This window comes from Papaver somniferum, chromosome 7 (genome assembly GCF_003573695.1).
Source record: "Papaver somniferum cultivar HN1 chromosome 7, ASM357369v1, whole genome shotgun sequence".
Classification (NCBI taxonomy): Eukaryota; Viridiplantae; Streptophyta; class Magnoliopsida; order Ranunculales; family Papaveraceae; genus Papaver; species Papaver somniferum.
This window is the reverse complement of record NC_039364.1, coordinates 182,402,468-182,422,148: the sequence shown is the minus strand read 5'-3', so window position 1 is coordinate 182,422,148 and position 19,681 is coordinate 182,402,468. Positions and strand designations below refer to the sequence as shown.

General features: G+C 38.3%; 1 protein-coding gene across 1 annotated transcript; it reads left to right on the top strand.

Moving 5' to 3' along the window:
• Window positions 1–36: 36 nt before the first annotated feature.
• LOC113295648 (QWRF motif-containing protein 7-like) lies at window positions 37–1,192 on the top strand. Its single transcript, XM_026543980.1, has 2 exons — window positions 37–612; window positions 724–1,192. Exons 1-2 carry the CDS (start codon window positions 37–39, stop codon window positions 1,000–1,002), a joined length of 855 nt encoding a protein of 284 aa, XP_026399765.1. The 3' UTR covers window positions 1,003–1,192.
• Window positions 1,193–19,681: the final 18,489 nt, after the last annotated feature.

Genomic DNA, 19,681 nt, shown 5'->3' with positions numbered 1-19,681 from the left:
ATCGGAATTTTGAACATTGAAACCATCTCTTTAATAATGGAGAACAGCAGTAGCCGAAGTCGTTCCCGTCGATATCCGGCTAGCGTAATAAAACGTTCTCCATCTCCTAATTTGTTCTTAAATAGGAACGATGACCGAGTTTCAGTACCACCTAATTTACCTCCATTAACACCCAATAATACCACCAACAAGATCAATTATAAAACCCGAAATTCTGTTGCAGATGATAAAGCAATTGAGATGGCAAAGATACGGAGAGCAAAATCTGTTTCCAAGAACTGTCCATCTGCTTGGGCCTTATATCCGGGAAGATCCTCGCCATCCTCATCTACAGCTTCGGCGGTATTGCTCAAGTCTCCAAATAATATTTCTGAACCTGCTAATCCTAATCGTAAGAAGATGGTCACAAAATCATCATCATGTGGTAGTGATACTGATGGCGGAGGACATCGCGGGAGTACCGGAGGAGTTTTTAGGTACTTTCGTAAGGTGTCGTGTGCCAAAGAAGAAGGCTCTCATAGGCTAAGGATTTTTCATACGAGACTGGTACAATGGAGATTGGTAAATGCTTGTGCTGAGATGTTGATGGCCAAACGAAATTCTATTGCAGTGGTAAGATTAAGAACACTACACCGTATCCTCCTCTATTTCCCAAATAACATCTATCAAAACTTAGTTGGCATAAGACAACTCATAATTTGTGTATCCTTTGGTTTTCACCAGATGAAGTTGTTCAATGTTTGGTTGAGGATATATCAAATGAGGAAACTTATGGTAGAGAAGAGAATTCAAGTAGAAAAGCCAAGGCAGGAAGTCAAGCTGCTTCAAATTATTAATCCTCAACTCAATCTGCTCAATAAATGGTCAAAAATAGAAAAAAAAAATTCAGAAGCCTTAACAACATTAGCAGGAAATTTGTCATCGTTATCCATCAGAGTACCTTTAATAAATGGTCGGGATGGGAAAGTGCACACCCACCCTTCCATGTGGCTCCGTCCCTAGATTGCAATCAATGTAGTCAATTTCGGCCGGGATGGCCGAAATCTCGCCGGAAATTTCGGTTTCTGCTCTCAAGGTAGCGGAATGTCTAATTCCGCCTAGACGGAATTTGGCCGGAATCAATTGGAAGTTTTGGTCGAATCTCAGGTGACTCTGCCGGAGTTAGCTGGAATTGATCGGAAACTTGGTTGAAGTTTTTGAAATTTGTATGGATCTAGAGTTTTCTGTCACTTATTTCCATTTTTAAAAATTTATGTGTGAAAACGTTTAAATAATATTTGATATGCATATTCGAAAAGATTTCTTCGATTTTTATTCCGAGATTTTATCGTGAATCTACCCAAGATAAAATTGTCTCAGTGTCTCAGTCTTGATCGAGACGAACCAAAATCCGGAATTAACTACATTGATTGCAACCATTTTTTATCCTTAAAATGTCTCTTTAAATAGAAATTTAAGAAAATGCTAATCATGCATGCAATTAAAGTAATCGCAACACATGGTATGCCAACTAACTTCCATCTGTATGAACAGGCCCAAGAGGAAAGTCTTAGAGTGCATCTCATCCAAGCAGCAAACAAGACAATTCTAGTAAGCTAACTCGTACGACAAGACATAACACACTTTTGGGTAAAAAGGCCTGGTCAGTGCTATTAACGTATATGGTAATGAGACAACCAAGGTTTATAATGTACAGTAACTAGGATTTAACGGGTGCCATTATATTATATAAATTATGTATAATTATGTTAAAAAAATAGTTTCTGGGGCCATTCGATATACATGTATGATCATTTTGTAAATAAAAATCGGTTGTCAAATGATAACATGTAATCTGAATAATTTTATGAGTTTCTCTCTAAATATATCTATCAAGATGAAGCCAAACTGATATTTTCACTAAAGTCTAAACAAATAGAAAGGAAAAATTGGTACTTGAGGAATTCCCACCTTATTCTAGACCAAAAGGATGTGAATAAATTAAAACCTCGGCGACAATAGCCAAATTTTCATAATATCGCTAATAACAAAACACAAACACCCCTAATTTCAACAATAGGACTATTGTAATCAAGTAAGCTATCTTTGAAAATGTATACTTCAATTAACTGTAGGGAATTTTAACAAAATGCCACACTTTGGTTTTCCGGTTTAATAAAGTGCCACCATTTTTTTTCAGAATTTATAAAATGCCATAAACGTTAAGTTTTCTGTTAAGGCCCACTTGATTAGTCAACTGTTGCTGAAAAGTCTAAAACATGTGGCATTATTACCAAACTAGCCTTCTCAATTTCCTAACAACTAGGGTTGCACAGGACTAACCGACCGACTGAGTCGACCCGAAAAACCGGGTATGTTATTAACCATTGATCTGATAAAAAAAATTAATCCCACTCTATTATAACCTAACCCTAAACTAAGAGACACTCGCTTCTCTTTCCCTTTTCTTCTTCTTCTCTGCTTCACTCTCTCGCCTCTCTTTCCCTTTTTTTCTTCTTCTTCTTACGGCCACGACCACCAGCAGAATCACCATAAATCACTGATTACTTCAATTTCTTTGGAAAGTGGTAAAGTTGTTTCTAATCAGATTGTTTTGGGAATAAATGGGGAAGATGATGTTAGGGTTTATTACATAAGAGGTTTAATCGGAAGGTTGTAAAATCAGAAAGAGGGGTTTCATGATTTCGTGTAATGGCTAAATTAATTAATTGTGATTTCTATTTTTTTATAAGAAAATCTATAATTGAAATACATTTGTTTGTTTGTTGGAGCTGTGTGAATTGTGAAGCTTCAGATCGAGAATTGTGAAGGATTGAGTTTCTGTAGATTGAATTGCCATGGAGGGTTTTAGAATTGGAAGAAGAGAGAAGAACTGGTTGGATTTGTTTGAGTAGGAGATGAAGAATTGATGTGAGTCTATAATGAAATTTCTGTTGCTCATAGAAGAACATGGGTTTGATACATGATTTTGAATCTAAGATGAAGACAGGACGAAGATTTCAAGTAATGTTGAAGATTAGACGTATGGAATAGGAGCTACAAAAGTTTATTTATTTATTTTTTGTATTCCATATGTATTGATATTTTTGTCACTAAAATTTACAAAGGGGGAGATTGTTAGAGATTTGCTCGGTCGAACTCGCATGCGTTGCTATCTCAAGCATGTTTGTCAATGTTAGTGATCAAAACTATAAGTCTTGATTTCTAGTCTACTAAAGCTAAGGTCTCGGACTAGGATAGAAAGTGTAGTTGAGCTCAAGAACTCCATGAAAATCATCATACAAGACGATGGACTACTCAAGGAACCGGTGGATCTTCATCGACTAAAAGGTATGTGGAGACAAAAGTCGTTTTGCTATATAGACTTAGATTATTCACATTTGCTACTTTGAGCCGAGTTTATCTCGCCTATCTATTTCTCGAAATATGTGTTGGTAAGCTTTCGCTTTAACCAAGTTCATCTTTACCTAGTAACGAAAGTCCTGACAAGTTTCAATAACTTTGGAAATTGCTTACTTTGATGAAAAATAGTTTGTGAATAACAACTATAGAATATCAACGTCCTCTAAGAATATTCCAATGATTGAAATGAATGTTTAGATTATATAACCATTGGAGGATATAAGCATTGTTGTGGAAACACATATATGTATAAGTCCTTATTCCTTGAACCGAAGTTTGCGAACTTTGTTGATCAAGAGAACCGGCATGGTGGCATGAGCCAAGTCCGCGAACTCAGTCCGCGAACTGGCGGAAGTTCTTGTCCCGAGAATTTCCGCTGGAGTTTGTGAACTCCGTCCACGTACCCAGTCCGCGAACTTGAGTAGGTTATATCTAAAAACGATGTTTGTGAACTTATTCTTATATAAACTAAGGAATGCAAATGAAAATCGTGGCTATATAGTTCATGAACCGATTCGAGTGAATCAAATCGTTTTTGCTTCGATTGTGTCTTGTGTAGTTACATAACATTTCCTTTCAATTGAATAACTCTCTAACTAGTTCATTTGAGTCACTTGAACTAGTTATGGTGAAGAAGAATATGGTTGATATGAAAGTGATCATATGACTAACCATTTGGTTGACTATTTTTGAACCAACAAATGCACAAGTTTGGGTACGGTTACACAAGCCTAGAAACGTGCATTTCATTTGTGTGTAACAAGTTAGTTTTCGATCTAACGGTTGAAAGATATTAGCTTGAATCTAAATCAGGTTTTCATCTAACGGTGAATATTGAATGTTTTGTTACCAATCTAACATTGATTGCAAACCCATATTTGAAAGACTATATAAGGGAGAGCTCTAGCAACTGGGAAACCTAATCCCCACACCTTCTGTGTGATACTAGTTGTGCTAAGCTAGAGTCGATTCTCCTTTAACCTTTGGTTTCTTCTTCTAAACCAGGTTAACGACTTAAAGATTTCATTGGGATTGTGAAGCCAGACCGATACTACTTTCTCGTAGTTGTGTGATCTGATCTTGTTGTTTCTATCGTACGAGTACAATTGTAATAATTGGCTTGAGATTGATATCTCCGATAGGCAAGATATAAAAAGAAATCACAAACACTTCGTCTCATCGTTTGTGATTCCACAATATCTTTTTCGCTGCGTCGATTAGGAATATTCTGAGGTGATTGATAATACTAGGTTGTTCTTCGGGAATATAAGTCCGGGTTATCAATTAGTTCTTGTTCACCTTGATTTATCAAAAGACGGAACAAAAACTTGTAGGTTTATCTGTGGGAGACAGATTTATCTATTCTGTAGACTTTTCTGTGTGATACAGATTTGTTTATTAAAGTCTTCGACTTTGGGTCGTAGCAACTCTTAGTTGTGGGTGAGATCAGCTAAGGGAATCAAGTGCATAGTATCTTGCTGGGATCGGAAATGTAAAAAGCGCAACTGTACCTTGAATTAGTGTGAGATTGATTGGGGTTCAACTACAGTCCAGACCGAAGTTAATTTGGAGTAGGCTAGTGTCTGTAGCGGCTTAATACAGTGTGTGTTCAATCTGGACTAGCTCCCGGGGTTTTTCTGCATTTGCGGTTTCCTCGTTAACAAAATTCTGGTGTCTGTGTTATTTCTTTTCCGCATTATATTTTGTTATATAATTGAAATATCACAGGTTGTGCATTGTTCAATCAATTAGAATATCCGACCTTTTGGTTGTTGATTTAAATTGATTGACACTTGGATATTGGTCTTTGGTACCATCCAAGTTATCTCTCTAGTATTTGATAAAGACTCGCATATTTCTATTTGCTTGAGTATATATCAAATCGAGATATTGAGATATAAACTCGTTGATATACATTTTATATAGATTGAGTCTGACTGTCTAGTTGATTCTCTAGAAAGTATATTGGAGTTTGCCATATTGGGTGTGGTTGTTGTACCCCCACTTTTTCACCAAGCAACTAAACCTATAGTTCACCTAGTTCCGTATGTATCCATGCACCTCCAACTTGCAATAAGTCACGCACTTGGAACAATTCCTTTGGTTCGTATTGCAAACAGTAAAGGAACAACAAATTTTTCCGGTAACAACTCTTTTGGAACAAGTGATATGAGTTTGACAAAAGTCTCTTCCGTTTATCCCAATAAACTCCTTAGTCAGGTTCTTAGATCTATCTTTCAGAAATTACCAAAGTAATTGTTTAGACTACCTAATCAATACTTCGAATCACAAAGAAACGTATTGATGTCGATCTATTCAACTAATCAATCAAGATTATCACAAAGATAAGCCGATTATAGTTGGATCCCCAGCCAATCAAGTTTTGTGCATACCAAAGATTATGAACCCAAATCAGAAATCTTCTTCGTATTCAAATCTTCTTAGATCTTCAATAAACACCTGCACACAATCAACTTGAATCTCATGTGATCAATGACACACATAACGGAGTCTCTTAACGATGGATTATCATAAGACGTCTTTAGATCTACAAACAGTTTAAAGATCCCCGTCGATGCTTCCATCTAGTTTGAGTGAATCTTATATCAGAAGAGAAGATTCTCAAGAATAAACAAACTAGGTGCAATCAAAGTTCAGCAACCGTTAGTCAATCAAATAAATCGAAAACTAATAATACACTGCAATTATCTAGTTTCCCGCTAACGGTACTCGTAGAGCTTCCCAATCCCAAAGAAGTCTTTAAAACGAGCGGTCGTAAGAGATTTCGCCTAATTAGGGTAATTTCCTCTCCGAATAGACGGCTTCACCAGTAACAACACAACTAGGTAGTTTTGCTGGCTCTGAGGATTAATTTGCTCGAAATGCAAACTTCAATATTTATAGACCAAGGAAGTTTGGACACCAAGGAATTTCCAAAACCGATAATATTCTCAAGATATGCAATATATTTCCAACTTCGGTTTCCATAATTCCTGGAAATGCTTTGTCCAAATATTGACCGAAATCTCAGTAGAAAATCTTCAATTAGTAAATGCACATTACCAATTTTTATTTTTTAAAGATATACATTTTAATTGCTGGAAATTAAAAGCATATAAAACTAAAAACCTTAATTAAAAGATTCTCAATTTATTTCGATCCGGGATTCTCCTTTATCTATTAAGGAATATCTTTGAACAATAAAAGATAAGAGTTACTGCACATGTTCAAAGTATGTCGACATCTTTACTTTGTAAATCCTTTTTCATATTTACAATCTTGGAACCGATTTGCCACACTTCCAAACAAGTTTAGAATTGGTTCATCTGACTTACAAGAACTATGTGATTGATTATCCTATCAAATCACCATTAATTGGTTTCACGATTCTACCAAAACAAGTTTCGGTTCTACCTCCATGTGGGTACTAAGATTAGTCACACTAGCTTTCCAAAAATTTGGTTGACTAGGTACTAGGATCGGTTTCACTATTAAAAGTCATACCAATACAAAAGTCAGGCCTTGTGAATAGTTTTACCAAGATACATAAACAAGTTATGAGCGGTTATACTAAACACACATATTGGTAATCCAAAGATTTGCAATTAATAACAATACCAATAAGCCTAGTGATTTCCCTTTCGATTCATAAAACAAGTTTATGAATTGTACTTCCTTTAAACGAATGTAAAACATTGTTTCCTAGGACGAAATCTTCACCCATACCCATACATAATCACAATAGCATTCATACGATTATGTCGATGTCTTATATACGAAATTCAAAAGATAAATGTTATACTTCGTATTGTAATTCCTTAATATTGTGTCTAACTAGAGTATAATCATTCACAGCTTCGCAATTATGTTTTCAATATGCACGACTTGAAAGATACGTTAGGAATGAAACAATTCAAGTCAAATATTACTAACCTCAAGTGGAAGGATGATGTCGTTGTTGTATCTCTTTACTTCTTCACATTCTTCAAGTCTTCACGTAATACTTGTAAGTCTCATATCTTAGTAAATTTTTAGATAACCTATACGAAGTTGACTCTAGTAAATAATCAAGCGACTCTTTAAATGAGTTTTGATTCACTAAAATATGACAACCAAACTTGACATACCAACGCTTGGTGAGTTCAACCGAGATTTTCTTAAACAATATCTTATGCTTTTGTTTTTGTTGGTCCTTTGGCATGTATTTGTATCAGTGTGCGCATTTATGAGGTTGGTTTAATTAGTACGAAAGGATATATCTTTTAATCATCCCCGAACACATATGGACACAACATTTATTATTCTTATCTCTTGAATTTGAATCGACCTGTCACACTGAATCCCTTATAAAATCACTTGGATTAGTACCAGTGGTAAAGTGTGATCCACCAATTCAAAATAATAATTTAATTTTATATGGACAAAAGAGTTCATATTCCGAAAGACAGGTCGATGACACTCATCTTGTGGGGAGACATGTAGCACCTTTTTTACAACACTAACATTGAATGAGATTGCATACATATGATAAGTGACTCGTATGGACAACACATCTCTTATTTTTTCTTATAAATAGAGTCCCTTGTACCAAAATGGAATACATAATCTTGAACATCTTATTTACTTTGTGCTTCTATTATTTTATAATATTTTTTTCCAAATGGATGTTGGATTCACCGTTCAGGAAGATATTGCAATTGTTGTATTTATGGGTGAAAACTATTCTTGACGAATTTGGTAATTTGGGGTGTGTGGATGTGGAATGAATCTAAACCCTAAACAAATGCACTGCATGGGAGTGCTTTTTGATTCGAGAAATCAATCTGTACAATTCTGGCCTAAACCAGGAAATGGTCGTTCCAGCTTCGGTCACAAAGTGAAGGAGATGGGGTTGATCTTAGGGAGGGAAGCGAAGAAGGTGTTGAGATTGTGAAGGTGTTGGCTATGTATGACTTGTATCAAAAGACCGAACTGGCTTGTAGAGTGTAAGCTATCAGTTCTGGTGTTTGAATACGATTGTATCAACACTTGGTTTCTGTTGTCTTGTTTTCTTTGGAAAATTGGGCGGAGAACCTATTTATACAAGTCTTTGATCCTGAACCTCGTATCTCGTGGGAAGTGGAGAAAGTGGAGTGATGGGGTAGTGAAGTTGTGTGTTAGTGTCGCACGATTAGTCTTGCCCACTTCTCCCATCATCACTAACCGTCCATGACTTCCTGACACGTTCTTGTGATGGCGCGTTGCACACTGCACGTCGTAAACCTCCAGACCAATACCCCAGTATGCATCCCCCAGTTTGTGACATGATTGATGTCTCGAATGTGTGGATCGTGGGACCAACAGAAAGTAGCATGTAATGCTAGATTAGATAACTAAGTGTTTAGGAAGTTGATACTTGTGAAGTATCGTGTGTATTTTATGTAGGTACCGCATCGAGTATATTCAGCATGTATGAAGCATCGCTGTCTGAGCGTCTCAAAATAACTTCATGTCCAGCCTACTTCATGTGATGGTTTGGAGGTTGCGCAAGCAAGTCCTCCCTTGGCCGACCACATGGTGTGGTAGAGTGACGGGTGGTGATCACCATGACGCCTCATTGACCAATTAACTCCTGACCAGGGCTGTATAGCCAAGCCGGTGAAGTTGGACGGATGAGATGATCTTTGAGACACTCATCTGGGACCATTAGTGGAATTAGGTTTTTAGAAGAGGTGCACAAGCACCACTTTTCAGCTTGGCCGAATCCAAGCTTGGGACACGATTTTGGCATGGCCGATTAGGTATGTATGTAGACGGCATGCCGGTGTACATGCCCATACCTTGTTGTCCCGTGAAAGTGTAATCTGGACCGCTCAATTTTTCCGACAAAGAGGAGCGGTCAGGATTGATTTACGACAGAAGTGTGGTGCCGCAAACGCCGTGCTCCATTCCTTCTTCAGGCGCGTGTTTCGTACCACCAAGCTTGGTCGGTCCCGGACGATTGGTTCGGCGTGTAGGTGATAGGATGTTGTTCACGTCTATACCTGACTGTCCCATGGAAACATGATCTAAGACACTCAATTTGTCCGGTGAAGTTGAGTGGTCGAGATCAGTTCGTGATTGGAAGGTGTGACCACGCCAGTTTGGGCGTACGAATCGACGCGACCAGGCATAGCATGCCTTGGAAGATCGGGTGTGGAGATATGTGGGCCCATAGTGATCGTGTTGATACTTACTGGACCTGCTTAATCGACTCCTAGACCCTCCATTCTATCAGGAGAAAACGGACGCTCACGATCAATGTAAACCCTAATTAGGGTTTTTTCCGGCCGTGCGGCATGCCCACTTTGGGCGTACGGTTTGGAACGACCAACTGTGGTTGATCTTGACCGATTGGTCGTGGTTGTAGGCGGGCCCGTGGTGATTGTGTTGACATGCTCTGGGCCCTTTGAATCTAAATCTACACCGTCCATCTATGCATGCGAAGATGGATGGTTGAGACTGATTTGCGACTCATGTAATGTGCCGCAAACCCTAATTTAGGGTTTCACGTCCATATTGCTTTGGCTGGACGTTTTAGTAATCTATGCTTCCCTTTTTGGGGGGCCGACCATGCGGGGTCCGCATTGGTCCAGTGTTGAATGCTCCAATACCTGCTTGAGGGTTATGGATCCAACTAAGCCATCCAATCATGCTGGTGAAGTTGGATGGTCATGATTGTTTCTGAGACTGATATGGACAGTCCAGATGCTCGATCGGGCTAGTATAACACTCCGAGAGTTATAGCCTATATGGGTATTTCATACATGCCTCCTTATGTTGTGTTGCTCTGCTGAGAGCGATCACTCAGTCGTCATGCCTCACCAATAACGAGAATGGAGTAGTACAGGAAATACAAGGATGGTCATGCATTAATTGATAATGCTATAAGTTTTCAATGGATAAGTATTCTCTATTTTATCAGTGGCTTTATCCTTTGTAGGATGTTAGCGCATAATTTCGGCTTTTACAATTTTAGCCTTAAATGAAAATCCACCATCAACATGTTGTTGGATGGGTTAGTGTATTGACAGCCCCCCCCCCCCCCCCCCCCCCCCCCCCCCCCCCCCCCCCCCCCCCCCCCCCCCCCCCCCCCCCCCCCCCCCCCCCCCAAATATATGGCATCTGGTCCATAACCATTTTGTAGTAAAAATTTCGAATCCCAACCGTAGATCGAAACAAGCCATAAGAATCAGGGTTGGTAGTATACAAAGAGAGGTGAAATTGTATGTTAGCCTACAAGCCAGACTAATTAGAGACGTTCCACCAACACTCATTATAGCGGATATGGATATCGTAAGTAATTATAGTTATAAATATTGTTTTTTAAAAAACATATTTTTGTTTCAAGCTCTATCATTTGATTATTTGTTCACCTCATGTAGGAAACAATGACCAAAGCATATTTCCTTGAAAAAAATGAACGCCCTTTCAGGTTTTATGAATGCTACGTCCTTATGAAGGGCGCCTTCGACGAGTACAATCCAAGGAGGTTGGATAAGTGCGCACCATAATGTAACAACACCGCTTTTATTGATTTTGTGGGTATACCTCTTGTAAACCCTTCCGAGACACCAATCAGCCGCTAGGGACACCTACCCGTTTAAAGGCTTGTTGAAGGTACTAAGTGCAACCGCGGTGACTGCGACAGTGACTTAGGCTATTATTGCACTTGTATATCGTATCAACGAAATATCTTGTGTAACAATCCGTAATTAATGAAATAAAATAAAAATTATTTGAATTCATCAAAAGTCCTCATCTTTGATTTGGTGCTTCCAGATTATTTCTCAGGAGAATTAGAGATACGATTATAACCAGGAGTCACCATTATCTGTTACAAAAAGCGTGGAGTCAAAACACGTCAATAACAAACACGACACGTGCTAAACGGTACAATCTAAACTCTTACTTGTTTACAATTTCACTAGCAATTAGTGACTATAACACAAAATTTGGTGCTCTGTAAACTCACTCGTTTCTTCATAATTTTTTTTGAATACCTGCAAAGACGAGCAAAGTTAGCTTTGAAAATCAAAACTTTATTTTTTCAAAAATAACCGTGAGCAACTCACGCATAATTTTCTTTGATATGGACGGCCATCCAATTTTTTTAAAAGTTGGGCAAACATCCATTCAAAATACGTGAGCAACTTATATAAATGAAAAGAATCATTTATTATGGACAATCGTCCAGTTTTCAAAATCGGACAAACATCCATTCTTAAAACAAAAAAAATAATCGTGAAAGCTCACGTGTAATTTTTTTTTACTATTACTGGACGCACGTCCATCGATTTTTTTTTTACCTGGTCGGTGCCAGAATCCGTCTGGAAAGTCGTCGGCGATGGTCGGTGACGACACCGGGGAACAAAAAATTCTCCCTTCGCTTCTCGAAAGTGGAGTTAGAGGAAGATGGAGGTGTTTTGGTCGGTGGGAAGAAATAAGAAGAAAAAAAGGTGTTCCACCGCTTTTATACTAATTTTATTTCCTAAACCTAATTAGACAAGGATTTCCTTTCTTGGATCGCGGGACCATCAGTGCTAAACCCACCAAGTTGGAAATTCCACCACCCAAATCAGCGGTGCTTTATCAATTTACGCTCACCAGGCGATGCTCTATCATACTGCCAGGATCATCACTCAAATCATTGCTCGTACGTGACAGCCATTGGAGCAAATCGAGAATTCTGGTAACATCTCTAAACGACTAAGTTCAATTATTTATTTCGTTTATTATTAGAAAAATCACCATCCAGTGCTTACTGCTGAACATGACTGTCCCTCACTAAGCGTGAAACTTAATGCTGATGGTGAATTTTTGACGAAGGCTAAAATTGTAAAATCATAATTTTAAGTATTTCTGGCCTAGATTCAGGCAAATATGCGAAATTCATATTTTATGATCTTGACATGAAATCTCATGTCCGAGGATCTGTGACTTGGTGTGCAGCCTCTTCAGAGCATCCGTGGATATGCAACTACTAAATCCTCTCAGTTGAGCTTTCAATATTCTGTGTATTTCATCATAAATACTGAGCAATTTCAGTACATACTTCTGCATATAATTGAAAATGATTGAACGGCTCCTAGACAGATTGCCTGCTAGTATAGAACGATAACGTCTTCAGGACGCAATAATTTTCCATGACTATAAAGAATAAATATTCAGAACGAGTATGATGCTTTAACTATCTCATACCTCGATTCTCAAATAAATATAATGCTCCTAGACATATTGCCTGCTAGTGTAGATCCATCAATTAATTAATTCTAATGCAGTATTCATCAATTAAATTCCTAAAAAATATTTTATTTTCATCACAATATTTTATTACTTCAATTCATGGATTTTCCTAGCATAATTCCATGGATTAGTAATAAATATTCACTTTAGGGCATATGGGCCACCACCTAGTAAGCCCCGAAAAAATAGTGCAAGTGTACTTAGCAATAATGCACGAACGAGCACCCAAAAATACAGACGAATGAGGATTTATGGAGACCTATGAAAAATAGGAAAGGAAAATAAAAAAGAAAGAAAAAGGCACGCGGACCGGGCCCACCGGCTGGCCGACCTTGCCGCGGCCGTAGTAGGTTCCACACCTCTCCATTCTTTTTTTATATTTATTATTATACATCTCTTGAAACTCCCACATTCGTGCAAACTCTTAGTTTTCCATATTTCTTCAAATATTGCTCAATTCTCCAAAAAAAACCTACAAATCAAATGGTCTCATGACCGTCAGGGCTTTTCACCAATAAATATTAAAATATCATTATTTAATATTCTAAAAATATTGGACATGTGAGCAAAGTCCTACTTGCTCATTCATGCAAAAATTGAGAGTTTCAGTCAAGATCAAATTCTTCTGAAAATACAAAATATTGCACAAACGCCCAACAAAAATACCAAAAGTTCTCAAGAATGGACGCACGTCGGCATGGTTTGACCAATTAAATACACGTCTGCCTTGCAGACTCCACATTCATGAGACATCAATCATGTCACATGAGGGGATATTCATTAGGGTTTCGGTCTGGCGGCCTACAACACGTGCGATATAACAGTAGATCCACGGTGAGAAATGTGAGTAAGTCGTGCTAGAAGTTGAAGGAGTTAGCAAAGTAGTGGATGGACAATCAACCAAGTCTTCCACGCAAATTGGAACTGGTTCAACCATGATTTCCCACTTCCCCATTATTCTACTCCTCTGCAACCGTCACACTTACTGAAGATCAATGTGTTAACTATTGTTTGTAGGTGAAAACCGTTTCTGCTGATTTCGGCAATTTCGTGTGAGTGCGGGTGAGAAAAAAATCTAAACCCAAAACAATGTACTGCACGGGATTACTTTTGATTCGAGAGATCAATCTTTACAATCCTGGACTAAACCAAGAAATGGCCGTTCCGGGCTTGCTTCGGTCACAAAGTGAAGGAGAAGGGTTGGTCTTAGGGAGGGAAGCGAAGAAAGTGTTGAGGCCAGAATAGTTGATTCTGGAAGTGTGGGTGTTTTGCGACTTGTATCCGAAAGTTGAACTGGCAAGCTGAATGGAAAGCCACCAGGTGATTTCTGGATGTGTATTGTTCTCCTGACCAAAACTTGTTTTCGGTGGAAATAGGTGAGACCTATTTACACAAGTCGCAACGAAACGTACCCTAGCCTCGTAAGAAGTGGAAACGGTTGAGTAATGGAAGAAAGCGGTAACGGGTAACGCCTGGAATTGATGTTTCCATAATGAAGGAAACGTTTCACCATTACTTCTTGTATTTACTAACCGCCTCACTCTTATGACACTTTCCTGTAATGGGCGTATTGCACGCCGCACGCTGTAAACCGCCAGACCAATACCCTGATGAGCATCCCCCAGTTTGTGACATATTTTGATGTCTAGAGTGTTTTCATGGAAAACGTGTAGCATGTTGATATTGTTTGGCAAGTTAAAATTGAGAGGCTTGCCGGTTCGGTGACGAACTTGTATGGCTGAGATTTGCATATCAGGAGGAAGCATAGCCGTTGATTGTTGCAACCTTTCGTTTGGCAGCCAGCGGCACGGAGGGAAGCGCTTGCGGCTTGGAAGGGAAGCGCTTGCGGCTTTTTCTAAATTAGGGTTTGGTATGCCGAAACCCTAATTAGCGCCCTTTACTAGAATCGTTGTAGAATTCTCGTACGGACTCGGATTTTGATGGTCCGTCCCTCCATTCTGCACGGAAAGAATTTCCTATCTCCCCTCGCGGGAATATTTAGGTTTTGAGCTCGTTCGGGAGGTGAAAACAACCCAAAAGTAAAACTCGTGAAGAATTCAGGAGGGATGTTGGTAGCAACTTGCCCAAATTAGGGTTTGGCGTGTTGAAACCCTAATTAGTGCGTGTAGTATGCGCGTGCGGCATTTTTGCGCGTTTTGGAAGTTGGCGCGTTTTTGGGAGGCTAGCGTGTTTTTGGAAGCTAGCGTGTTTTGGGACGCTGGCGAGTTTTGGGACGGTAGCGTTTTTTAGGAAGCTAGCGTGTTTTGGGACGCTGGCGAGTTTTGGGACGCTAGCGTGTTTTAGGAAGCTAACGTTTTTTGGGACGCTAGCGTGTTTTGGGAAGCTAGCGACCTCTTTTGAGACCGTGGCAGGTTTGAGCAACCTGATTGGTCAATGAAAGTAGGGGGCCGGCAAGCTTAGGGCACTGCCACACTTTTAACGCGCGGTGGCGGATTTGAAGCGACCTGATTGGTCGATGGAAAGAGGGCCGGCGTGCTAGGGCGTGGCCGTACTTTTGGTGCGCTGTGGCGGATTTGGTTGCCTAGCTTGGATAAGCATGGTTTCGACCAACGGGGTCTAGTATACTGCGCGGGCGCGAATCCCTAATTTTGCAAATTAGTCGGGTTTATGAGTTCTTTGTGAGTTATCACAGTAATTGGCTGGATTTTGTATGCTGTCGCACAAAATCTTTATCTACAGAATGCAGTGTGCTTTCTGTCTGAGCATTTCGTGCAATGGCCTTAACTTTGGTACTTGGAGGTTCATGCTACTCCGCTGCGAGTGAAAATAAATCCGTCATGCCATACCGATTTAATTGTTCTGCTGGGAAACATAGCACAAGAAAGTACTCAGTGAGTCTAGTATCAGCGAGGTGCCAGAATTTACAAGAAAGTACTCAGTGAGTCTAGTTCTGCTGGGAAACATAGCACAAGAAAGCATTCAGTGAGTCTAGTATCGGCGAGGTGCCAGAATTTAAGTTATGGATAAAAGTGTATTGAGCGGCTCAATAAATGTGTCGGTGGAGAGGTTAGTACTCGCAGCACCGTTTCCTTGCAGAGTGACGTCACATCTGATGCAAGGTTTTACGATTTTAACCCTAAGCTAAAAACCACCATCAACAACTACTTATGCATCAACCTATGATTTCATAACCGAACCTAACTTATTGAAATTAACAGAATCTTTCTAAACACAACCTACTCAGTCAAACTTATATAAACAAAACTCAATCAATCTGATCAAAGTTCACTGACGGTTCATCAAACTTGCAGAAGTCTCCAACACATCCACAATCCTTCAATCATCACACAATTCCCAGCTCCCTGCTACATATCGGCCCTCACCCCTCTTTGTGACTGAATTGACTCTGGAACGACCATTGTCTTGGTTAGGCCTGAGTCATACAGGTTGATCTCTCGAATTCAAAGCACTCTGTGCAGTGCATATGTTTGTTAAAGGTTTAGGCAATTTTCTCAATTGAGGATCCGTCAGTTGCACAGCCCTCCACTTTTCCTCAAAAACCAGCATATCGTTTTAACCATCAACATCTATATATACCCTATGAGTTCTCAATGTAAATCATCCCATTAAATAATAAAATTCCATTTTATTTTTCCTAGTTCTAAGTGTTAGAAACTTGGACCTAGTCAAATTGACTAATCAATCCTTATATCTTTGTTAACTGTTTTTCAGGGATTCTTGAAAAAAAATATTACTAGGTATTTGATGGAAAGGTTTAAAAAATGAATTACAGCTCATATAGAAAAACGTGATCGGAAAACACCGTTGGTCGTGACCCTTAGGCCAAGCACTATGGTGAGGGATTTCCCTTATCTATCCCCTATTTGTAGCGAAATCCAACCACTATGGTCTTCAGTATAGCTTAAACGTAGCGATATTCCTTAGCTACATTTAAAAGTGGATCACATCTGATCTGGGTAGTAGAGAAGGGGAATGACACGGAAACTCAGTTTCCGTGTGATTTTCTACTTTACGGAAACTGAGTATCCCTAATAATATTTACGGAAGCTTTTGGGGATCTCTTGCAGAACCGATCCCTACCTATTTGGGGATCCATAGTAGGACCTATGCGGATAGCAAAATCGATTTTCAATATCACGTTCACTTTAGGGTTTGTGTGATTTTGGAAGTTGGGTTTACAAAATAGGAAAGCTCAAGATATCGATATTATGATTTGAACATGTGTACAAATATTATATTTTATTTTTTAAAGATATTCCTTGATACTCAAAGTAAAATTCCAAACAGAAATGTGTGAGAATCTTTTTATTAACATCTTCGAATATATATGAGTTGTTTTTCCTCTTAGATTACAACTTAATATTAACTAGCATGCTAATATATTTTCCAGAGACATGCTTTCCATTAAGAAAAACATATCTCTGGAAGATATATTAGTTATGTGTCTTACATTTTTTTTTTATATTTTGTAATCCAATAGGGATTTCGGTATGACAGTTGGATATGGTTGGAATTAGACAAAACCGAAAAATAGGTGTATATTGCATATCTTATGAATATTTTCGGTTATAGAAGTTTCTTAGTGTCCAAACTACCTTGGACTATAAATAGTGAATTTTGTTCTTCTTACAAACTAATCTTGAGGCAGACCTTTCATTTTGTAGTCAATGTTGTATCCGGCTAACAGTATCACTTGTATTACTATATTGGAGAGGAAAGTAACATAATTAGGCGAAGTCTCCTACATCCTCTAGTTTAAAGACTTTTGTGGTATCAAGAAGCATCTGCTAGTACCGTTGATGGGAAACTATAATTTACATTGTTATTTTAGTTTTCGATTATTGATTTGATTGACTTACGGTTGGTAAACATATTGCACCTGGTTTGGTTATTCTTGAGATCCTTCCCTTCTAACATAAGGTTACTCAAACTAGATTAAAGGATTATCGGTAGTTCAGATGTCTTTAGATCTGACGGTGACTTGTTATCATCCATTGTTAACAGACTTCGTTCTGTGCATGATCGATCATAAGTTGGAGTCAAGTTTGTTTGTGAAGGTAATTTGAAGACATTGACGATTTTTGAAGACAAAAAGATTTCTTATTTATTTATAATCTTTGTGATATACTTCATGCACACATTTAATCGGCTGAGATCCGGATAAGCTTTGTTTATCTTTGATCGACATCATATTGCTAGTCGTTATAGATCGACATCTCTATAGTTTTCTTTGAGATATATTAGATTAATTGCAAATTTAGATCTGATTATTCCGGTAATCTAGATCTTAATTGATCTTTCCAAACATAGGAGTTTATTAGATTAAATGAAAGAGCCTTTGTGAACTCGACATAGATCTTTGGTTTAGTTCTTGAGATTGATAGTGCAGTTAAGGAACCGATTAGTTGTTTCGAAAGACGATCCAAAGGAGTTGGGTGTCTGAAGTCTTCACATCGGCCGAAGCAACTTAAGATAATGAACTATATCTAAGGATTCGCGCGGGTTGGCAAGAATGGTTATAGGCGCAATGATACTGAAGAAACTAGGTAACCAAGGGTAGTTTACTTGGTCTCAACTATACGAAGTTGCTAGTATTCTTTGTATAGCGGCTTAATTTTGAGAGTATTCAAAACTAGACTAAGTCATGGTTTTTTTTTTTTGCTTTTTTTGCATTTGCATTTGCATTTGCGGTTTTCTCGTTAACAAAACCTTGTTGTGTCTTTACTTTTACCTTTGGCAATTATAATTACTTTTTTAGTTATAATTAAAAGTAAATACAATGTACATTAATCCAGACACTTGGTTTGATCCCTTTTGTTAGGTACGATTTCGAACTTATACCATATACCAAGTGTATACCTTGTTGTTATCATTTTCTTGGCCGTCTCTGTCTATATTAGATTACACAAGGTATCGTACTTACAGGTTGATATCGAAAAGATTGTGGCGCACTTGGTACTTTCATCATTTCGGGCCCACTAAGAAGTTTTAGTGTGTAGTGCGGTTAGGGGTGAGCATTTGGGGTCGAATCCGCGGATTCGACCCTCCCCATCCGTTTTTTTTTTTTTTGCAAGCGGATGTCCGGCATGTACACTAATGGATTGGATGTGTATGCGGAATTAAAAAATTGTTGGACATCTACATCCTAAGTTCATAGTTATTCTTTACTGGTATTCTTATCTTGTTCATTAATATTGACATTAGTTGCTTAGTTGAAGTACTAGTATATAAATTTCATAATGTTATTATATTCCACATTAGAAATAAGATTATTTTATTTGTTCAACTTTTGAGAGACAGAGAGAGTATTAAATAGAATTAGAAATTTTATTATTAGATGAAATTGATGAGTTTCTTTACAAGTATTTGACGGGTGAGTAAAGGATATATTAGTAAAGGTTATGTCTATTTGAATAAATTTTTCTTATATATTTTAAATATTTTTTTATGTATTTTATTATAAAAGCAATTCATTGAACCATCTGTATCCAACCTGTCGGTTGTTGGATCCGGATGCAGATAGATTGAATGCAGGTGAAGCAAACATCAGACCAATGTGGCACATGCTTAATCCTGATACACTTGAAGAAACTGCGACTTCTAGTTGTTCCACTTAATCAAGAGACAAATCCAGCTACAAGGACAGGCAGACTTAGAATAAATTGGTGGTTTTTAACTTAAATAAAAACAATGATTCTACATTGACGCCCAAAAAAATCCGAGAAAAATCCCATGAAGAAATTCATGACATTATTTCAATACTCTAACATTTTGATTGGGAATGGGGGAATGGATAATATGGGTTTCGTTTTTTCTTTTCTTTTTTCTTGTTGATAAGAAAGGAAAATGCTCTCTAGAACTACACCTAATCTAAGGACATTTACCTAGAATTTATGCTATTACAAGTTCGATCCTTAACCTCCCACATGAGAAGAAGCTTGAAAACCAGTACAGTGGTCTTGATGGTTGTCAGGTCCCATTCCCTCTCTCACACGGTTTTACTTCTGGAATTTTCTTACGGTGGTATAATTTT